Source organism: Physeter macrocephalus, chromosome 7, assembly GCF_002837175.3.
Source record: "Physeter macrocephalus isolate SW-GA chromosome 7, ASM283717v5, whole genome shotgun sequence".
Taxonomy (NCBI): Eukaryota; Metazoa; Chordata; class Mammalia; order Artiodactyla; family Physeteridae; genus Physeter; species Physeter macrocephalus.
Window position 1 is genome coordinate 101,188,021 of NC_041220.1, and position 8,821 is coordinate 101,196,841.

General features: G+C 40.5%; 1 protein-coding gene across 1 annotated transcript in view; it reads left to right on the plus strand.

The window, feature by feature from the left end:
* Positions 1–8,821, plus strand: part of PROM1 (prominin 1) — a 117,289-nt gene that overhangs the window by 41,800 nt on the left and 66,668 nt on the right. Inside the window, exons 3-4 of the mRNA XM_024119531.2 lie at positions 2,766–2,792; positions 5,216–5,421. Coding sequence (XP_023975299.1) covers positions 2,766–2,792; positions 5,216–5,421 — 233 coding nt within the window. The remainder of the gene's footprint in view (positions 1–2,765; positions 2,793–5,215; positions 5,422–8,821) is intronic.

Sequence of the window (8,821 nt, forward strand, 5' to 3'; positions counted from 1 at the left end):
TGTGGCCTCTCCCGTTGCGGAGCACAGGCTCCGGACGCGCAGGCTCAGCGGCCATGGCTCACGGGCCCAGCCGCTCCGCGGCATGTGGGATCCTCCCGGACCGGGGCACGAACCCGTGTCCCCTGCATCGGCAGGCGGACTCCCAACCACTGCGCCACCAGGGAAGCCCCCAGACGAATGTTTTTGCATTGAATGTTAGGATAATAAAAATTAGTTGAATCTGTTTGTCAAGCTATTAGTCCTGCAGGGTCAGACGATTCGTTCCATCCTTTCCTGGTACAAAGGTGGTTATCAAGACAACAATAAAGGTACCAGTGGACTTTTATTTATTTAATGGCCAGCACAACAAGTGTGAATGACAGTGTCTCCAGCGGGTGTGAAGGCAGTGAACTCTTGTCCAGTGGTGGGAACAGTGGCTGCATATTCTCAATTTGCAATAAAATGATACTTAAGGGAAAAGTGAATGCAGAAGCCGAAGAGGAAGTTCTCATCTCAAGGCCATTTATGTGTACAAAAGAGGATGAGCCAGATACACACTAGTGCCTACACCTTCCCTCTTACCACAGAAAGCATTTTCATTCTTCAATGCCACTGGCTTCATTTCTATCTTCCAAACATGATTTCCCATGTATGCCTGCTTCCCAGGGCAGAATAAAATGACCTCTGCTTTTATATTTATATTGAAAATTTGCATGCCATTAGCAGCCCAGCCTGAATGCCAGTTAGCTCTGCCAAGGAATGGGTTGGGCGTGAGGGGCTGAACTCTCATCTGGGCCCAAGCCTTAGAGGACCAGGTCCTCAGACTCTGAGGTCACTCTGAGTAGCCTGACAAGTGTGAGCCAGAGTTGGCTGCCACCATCCATGGCAGGACTCTTAGTTGTACGAGTCCTTTATGGTTGGCTTGATAGTAGACTTGGAGTTCCTGTAAGCTTGGGGACCCCCTACTTCCTGATCTCCTCCTCTCCACCTCAGATGTCTTTACAAATAGATAAAAACCGTTTGGGTGGAGCTGGTGTAGAGAAAGGAGCCAGAACTGGGCCCACAGGAATGAATGGAATCCTACCCTAGGTGTGGAATTGGGTCATGTTTTCCAGTTATCCAAGGAAGAGGGATTTGGTTAAGCAAAGACACCAAAGAAGCCAGGGCTCCTTGGGAAGGGAGCTTTCTGATTGGCTTTAGGGAGATGAATGCTGGGTGTGTTTGGCCAGAGTCCCCGAAGCAGACCCTGAGTCGAGGGACTCCAGGGCAAGTCACTTATCTGGGAGGTGCAGGGAACCCTGGCTGTGAAGTGGGAGGTGACACAGCGGAGGGAGGGCTGCCTGTAGAGGGTGTATCATTCCGCCACCCGCCACAGGGGGCAACAGAGCTCCATCCTGTAGAGGAGCTCTGATAGACGCCGAAGACACCGGTGTGGGAATTAGCCCATGGGAAGGTGAGAGAGCTGAGGTATCTATACACCAAGACTGAAGAGGCACTTAATCATAATCGTGACACGGGACTTGTTTTAAAGACAGATTCCTGGTCTTGCCCAGATCTCCTGACGCTTCTCCAGGGGAGGGGCCTGAAGTCAGTGTTTTTAACACACACTGTGAGGGGCTTATGATTGGTGAGGTTGGGAGGTAACAAGCCCGTGGGGCCCGGACCCAGGAAGGGAGGCTGGGGTCACTCAAGATGCCCTGTGGGTCCCCAGGGGCATGTGTATCTGAACTGCCCATCCCAACATTTCAGATGATGCCGCCTTTAAAGGTTATTAACATCACAAACATTGTTCTTCCGCACCTGTGAAAATCTGCCAGCTAAGGCAATGGCCTCCAAACTTGGATTTCCTGGACCAGACAATTTGAAAAACGTCATCTGGGAACACCGTGGAGCCACATAATTTTATTTAACCACATGAGGACATTTTAAGTCAACTATAACAACAATAATGACTTTGTCCCTCTTCATACATATGTCACCTCCCTCTTCCAAGAAGAAGGATAGTCTTATAAATTGTGCAAATGAGGTAAGCACTGTGAAAGGGCAAGTGTAGGACTCCATGGCATCATCAAGGAGGGATGTACAGCAAACCCAGACGTTGTTATCAAGACAGACTTCCTGGAGAAAGCAACATCCAAACTCAGACTTGAGTTTCATCGGGGGGAGTGTGATGGGAATAAGGTTCAAGCAAGAGGGAGCCCAAAGTGAGGAAAGGGAGAGAGACCATGATGCTTTCTGGGGGCTAGAGTGGTCAGGAAGAATGGGAACATGAAGCCAGAATTAAATAACATAGGACCACGTGGAGGAGTTTGAATTAGACATGGTGGGAATCTATGGAGTGCTGTTAAACAAGGGAAAGATACCATAGGATTGTCATTTTAGAAAGGACACTTGGAAGTTGGTGCCTTGGGCTCTGGGGTTCTAGGCAGCCACTGATTCTCTGTTTCATGGAGACCATGTGGTTGTGGTTAGTGTGTTAAGCATTTGTAACTTTCCCTCTAGTTCCCCTTGTCCATAACTGATTAGCTTACTGATTAAGAACCTTTCAAGAAATCCAATGTAAATCCAAATGTGAGCCCTAGAGCTTGACTGTACCCAAAACACTGTTTGTCTAATAAATGCTCCTTTTATGTTCCTGTCTTGTGTCATCCTCCTCTCCCTTGATTTCCTCTGTGTGGGATATTAGTGGTCTCAGTTGTGGTTAATCACTCCAGTAATGTTTTCTGTTTTCTTGATACATGCTGCCTCTGCTTGCACAAACTCTGCAACGGCTTTGACTTCCTCAGCCAGAAAATGTAGTCTTGATTCTGAAGGTAAAGTCCTCACTTGCTGTTTCATATTGCTCTGTCTAAAGCCCGCGAGTGGTGTGACGCTTTTGCCGGAACTTTCTGTTCACTGTCATCTCCACTGTGATGATTTTTAAATTGTTTCCTTTTTGTTTCTGCCATCATCTTCCATCTTCTCTTTCAGCTTTTGTAGTCCATGAAAGAATAGCAACCCGTCTGCAAATTTAAATCTTGAGCTTCTCTTCAACACAATCCACAAAGCACTCCGGAGATCTTGGTATATTAGGAAATAATTTAGGTTCTTGCCAGATCTTGGCCAGACTTTTAAGTGTAGACATGAACTCTGGAAATGACATAATCTTGTTCCTGATACTGTTTAACCTAATATTTAGTAGTGACATTGGAAAGCTTATATACAAAATATAAAATATGTATTTGGAGCTAAAGATAGTGCATTAAAAACATTTCAGTACACCTTCTCTCCTGGGTTTGGGGTTCAGTGTTACAATTTTTTTTTTTTTTTTTTTTGGCTGAGTCATAAGCTTGCAGGATCTTAGTTTCCTTACCAGGGATCAAACCCATGCCCCCTGCAGTGGAAGCGTGGAGTCCTAACCACTGGACCACCAGGAAATTCCCAGAAACAATTTCTAAAAATAGTAACAATTTAGAATATTTGCTGAGAAAGATAGCAAAATAAGTAAGAATTTGGAGTGTCCGGAGCTGGTTTCTCAGTTGGCCAATGATGTGAGTCGTCAAGGGTGGGTTACACACCAGCAAATAACGACTTTTCATGGCCGTGGTGTCCAGCTTAGTTTAAGAAGGCTGCATCAAAATTGCACCAGGGATCAAACCCATGCCCCCTGCAGTGGAAGCGTGGAGTCCTAACCACTGGACCACCAGGAAATTCCCAGAAACAATTTCTAAAAATAGTAACAATTTAGAATATTTGCTGAGAAAGATAGCAAAATAAGTAAGAATTTGGAGTGTCTGGAGCTGGTTTCTCAGTTGGCCAATGATGTGAGTCTTCAAGGGTGGGTTACACACCAGCAAATAATGACTTTTCATGGCCGTGGTGTCCAGCTTAGTTTAAGAAGGCTGCATCAAAATTGCAATCACTTTTTTTTCTTTTTAGCATTTTAACCTTAATATGGAAGTATAATATTCAACTGCCATGTGCACCTAGCTTAATACTCATAAGCGTTTGCCCACGAGTTAGCTAATACTGATTAACATTTGCTGTGTGCTGGGCACTTTGCTAGCTGTTTACACATTAACTCATTTAATTATCTGTCCCTCACAATATGCTGATGACATTAATGCTAATGTAACATTTCCTAGTTTAGAGAATTAAAAGCTTCCCCTGCTGGGATTTAAAGCAGGTCCTCTGACTCCAAGTTCAGTGCTCCTCTTCTAAGACATCACATTTGCTTCTAGGAACAAGGCTTGGGTTTTGTTTTCCTTTGCTCAGCTTGGCTTCAGAATGTATTGCTATCTAGGTGGTCCATTACAAACCATCACAGGTTGCAAACCACCAACCTGTAATTTTCTGCCATTCTTTTAAAGTATCTTGCTTTATGGAAATGTGAGTAACTGCATATATGAATTGGAATGAGAACGAGTTTTATATCCTGTTGCATTAATTTTTATTTAGCCTGGAATAAAGCCATCAGTGATTATGAAAATAGGTTTAGGTCACATGATTGTGTCTAGCTATTGTGCTAGTTCCTAGGAACCTAGGAACTATCTGAGACTTAGGCTGCTAAGCCCAGCCTCACCAGCCTGAAAGGGGACTTAGCAAGTGTCTGCTCCACGCCAGGTACTTTCCATGGCACCTTATCACTAATCATACATTATCTGCAATGTTCACAAGGACCTTTTAAGGTACGTATTTTATTCCCAGTACATGGGTGGGGAAACTGAGTGGCCTGTGAGTAACATGTCTGATTTGGAAAGTCTGAGCCTTTTTTTCTAAATTTAGATATATTCCAGAGTCTTTCATAACTGACTATGAATTTGTCATTAATTGATCCAATCCAGACTACTTTGAATCCTTAATACTATTACTAGTTCTATCTTTCTGGTGAAAAATATCCTTGGTATAGATTATTCATTATGCAAGGACTTCTGCCAAAATTTGTCATGCCATTTAAAAACAAACAAAATACCTTTGGGGTTGAAATGACACCATTTGCAACTTGACCCTGAATCTGGATATTTTCCTGGGAGTTGAAAGAAAGGTAGTAACTGCTTGATCCCATATTCTGATAACTCAGATCTCTGCTTCCTTTGTTTCAAGAAGGATCTTCAAAATGGGCGCACACACACACACACCCTCAAGATTTAACTCATGACGGCAAATAGCTTAAAAAGCATGAAATGTGTACACTGTGGAATGTTCTACGTGTAATTTTATGTTACAGTATGTGCTGTTTCTTTTGTTTGACTTGCAGATTATCTACTATGAGATCGGGATTATTATCTGTGCTGTCCTGGGATTGCTGTTTATTATTCTGATGCCTCTGGTGGGGTTTGTCTTTAGTTTGTGTCGTTGCTGTAACAAGTGTGGTGGAGAAATGCACCAGCGACAGAAGAAAAATGGGGCCGCCCTCAAGAACTACTTTACACTCTCCCTCTTGGTGATTTGTATATTTATAAGGCAAGTAGCATCTTGGACAACAGCTGATTGTGTTTTAGGTTGATGAGAAATATCTTGTGTTTTAACTGTTGAGCTTGAGTTGGAAACAACGAAATACAGAAAACAGAAAAGGGAGAACAAAAATTCTTGCCCAGCACATCACTATAAGCAGAAGTTAGTGCCGTAACCAGGCTGCTCTAGTTTACGTGATAAGGCAACCCTGTGGTTTTTTTCATTTTGAAGCCATCCTGATAAATCTGGGACTGAAGAAAGCATTCACCTCCTAGGACAGCGCCTCCTTCCTCTTAAATAGCTCTTTCGAAACAGGCAGCATGCAGGAAGGCAGAGCAAGTATTTCTAGTTGATTTGTACGTCCGAAGGGATCTTTTGCAAGAAAATTTTTTTTTAATTGAAGTATCGTTGATTTACAATATTATATTAGCTTCAGGTGTACAACGTAGTGATTCAATATCTTTATACTTTATATTATATATATATATATATATAAAATATATATAAAAATATATGTATTTGTTTTCAAATTCTTTTCCCTTATAGGTTATTACAAAATACTGAGTATATTTCCCTGTGCTATACAGATGGGTAGAGTCCCTGAATTGGGGAATTTGAGAATATTGTTGGATGGAGTTAACTTTCTAATTATATGCCCAGTTTTATTTTTTTGTTGTTTTTGTTTTATTTTTCTCATTTTTATTAGGAACTTTAAAAAAATCTTTAGTTTATTTATTTATTTTAAAACAGCAGGTTCTTATTAGTTATCTATTTTACACATATTAGTGTATACATGTCAATCCCAATCTCCCAGTTCATCCCATCACCACCACCCCACCCCCGCTTTCCCCCCTTGATGTCCATACGTTTGTTCTCTACATCTGTGTCTCTATTTCTGCCTTGCAAACTGGTTCATCTGTACCATTTTTCTAGATTCCACATATATGCGTTAATAGATGATATTTGTTTTTCTCTTTCTGACTTACTTCGCTCTGTATGACAGTCTCTCGGTCCATCCACGTTTCTACAAATGACCCAATTTCATTCATTTTTACGGCTGAGTAATAGTCCACTGTATATATGTATCACATCTTCTTTATCCATTTGTCTGTTGATGGGCATTTAGGTTGCTTCCATGACCTGGCTATTGTAAATAGTGCTGCAATGAACATTGTGGTATGTTACTCTTTTTGAATTATTATTTTCTCTGGGTATGTGCCCAATAGTGGGATTGCTGAGTCATATGGTAATTCTATTTTTAGTTTTTTAAAGAAGCTCCAACTGTTCTCCATAGTGGCTGTATCAATTTACATTCTCACCAACAGTGCAAGAGAGTTCCCTTTTCTCCACACCCTCTCCAGCATTCGTTGTTTGTAGATTTTCTGATGATGCCCATTCTAACTGGTGTGAGGTGATACCTCACTGTAGTTTTGATTTGCATTTCTCTAATAATTAGTGAGGTTAAGCAGCTTTTCACGTGCCTCTTGGCCATCTGTGTGTCTTCGTTGGAGAAATGTCTATTTAGGTCTTCTGCCCATTTCTTGATTGGGGTGTTTTTTCTTTTAATATTGAGCTCCATGTGGTGTTTATATATTTTGGAGATTAGTCTTTTGTCCATTTATTCGTTTGCAAATATTTTCTCCCATTCTGAGGGCTGTCTTTTCATCTTGTTTATAGTTTCCTTTGCTGTGCAAAAGATTTTAAGTTTAATTATGTCCCATTTGTTTATTTTTGTTTTTATTTCCATTACTCTAGGAGGTGGGTCAAAAAAGATCCTGCTGTGATTTATGTCAAAGAGTGTTCTTCCTATGTTTTCCTCTGAGAGTTTTATAGTGTCCAGTCTTACATTTAGGTCTTTAATACATTTGAGTTTATTTTCGTGTATGGTGTTAGGGAGTGTTCTAATTTCACTCTTTTACATGTAGCTGTCTAGTTTTCCCAGCACCACTTACTGAAGAGACTGTCTTTTCTCCATTGTATATCCTTGCCTGCTTTGTCATAGATTAGTTGACCATAGGTGCGTGGGTTTATCTCTGGGCTTTCTATCCTGTTCCATTGATCTATGTTTCTATTTTTGTGCCAGTACCATATTGTCTTGATTACTGTAGCTTTGTAGTATAGTCTGAAGTCAGGGAGTCTGATTCCTCCAGCTCCCTTTTTTCCCTCAAGATTGCTTTGGCTATTCGGGTCTTTTGTGTTTCCATACAAATTTTAAGATTTTTGCTCTAGGTCTGTAAAAAAAAAATATTGATAATTTGATAGGGATTGCATTGAATCTGTAGATTTCCTTGGGTAGAATAGTCATTTTCACAATATTGATTCTTCCAATCCAAGAACATGGTATATCTCTCCATCTGTTTGTGTCATCTTTGATTTCTTTCATCAGTGTCTTATAGTTTTCTGAGTACAGGTCTTTTACCTCCTTAGGTAGGTTTATTCCTAGGTATTTTATTCTTTTTGTTGCAATGGCGAATGGGATTGTTTCCTTAATTTCTCTTTCTGATCTTTTGTTGTTATTGTATAGGAATGCAAGAGATTTCTGTGCATTAATTTTGTATCCTGCTACTTTACCAAATTCATTGATTAGCACTAGTAGTTTTCTGGTGGCGTCTTTAGGATTCTCTATGTATAGTATCACATCATCTGCAAACAGTGCAGTTTTACTTCTTCTTTTCTAATTTGGATTCCTTTTATTTCTTTTTCTTCTCTGATGGCCATGGCTAGGACTTCCAGAACTATGTTGAATAACAGTGGTGGAGTGGACATCCTTGTCTTGTTCCTTACTTTAGAAGAAATGCTTTCAGTTTTTCATAATTGAGAATGATGTTTGCTGTGGGTTTGTCATATATGGCCTTTATTATGTTGAGGTAGGTTCCCTCTATACCCACTTTCTGGAGAGTTTTTATTATAAATGGGTGTTGAATTTTGTTAAAAGCTTTTTCTGCATCTATTGAGATGATCATATGGTTTTATTCAGTTTGTTAATATGATGTATACATTGATTGATTTGAATATGTTAAAGAATCCTTGCATCGCTGGGATAAATCCCACTTGATCATGGTGTATGATCCTTTTAATGTGTTGTTGGATTCTGTTTGCTAGTATTTTGTTGAGGATTTTTGCATATATATTCATCAGTGATATTGGTCTGTAATTTTCTTTTTTTGTAGTATCTTTGTCTGGTTTTGGTATCAGGGTGATGGTGGCCTCATAGAATGAGTTTGGGAGTGTTCCTTCCTCTGCAATTTTTTGGAAGAGTTTGAGAAGGATGGGTGTTAGCTCTTCTCTAAATGTTTGATAGAATTCACCTGTGAAGCCATCTGTTCCTGGACTTTTGTTGTTTGTTGGAAGATTTTTAATCACAGTTACAATTTCATTACTTGTGATTGGTCTGTTCACATTTTCTATT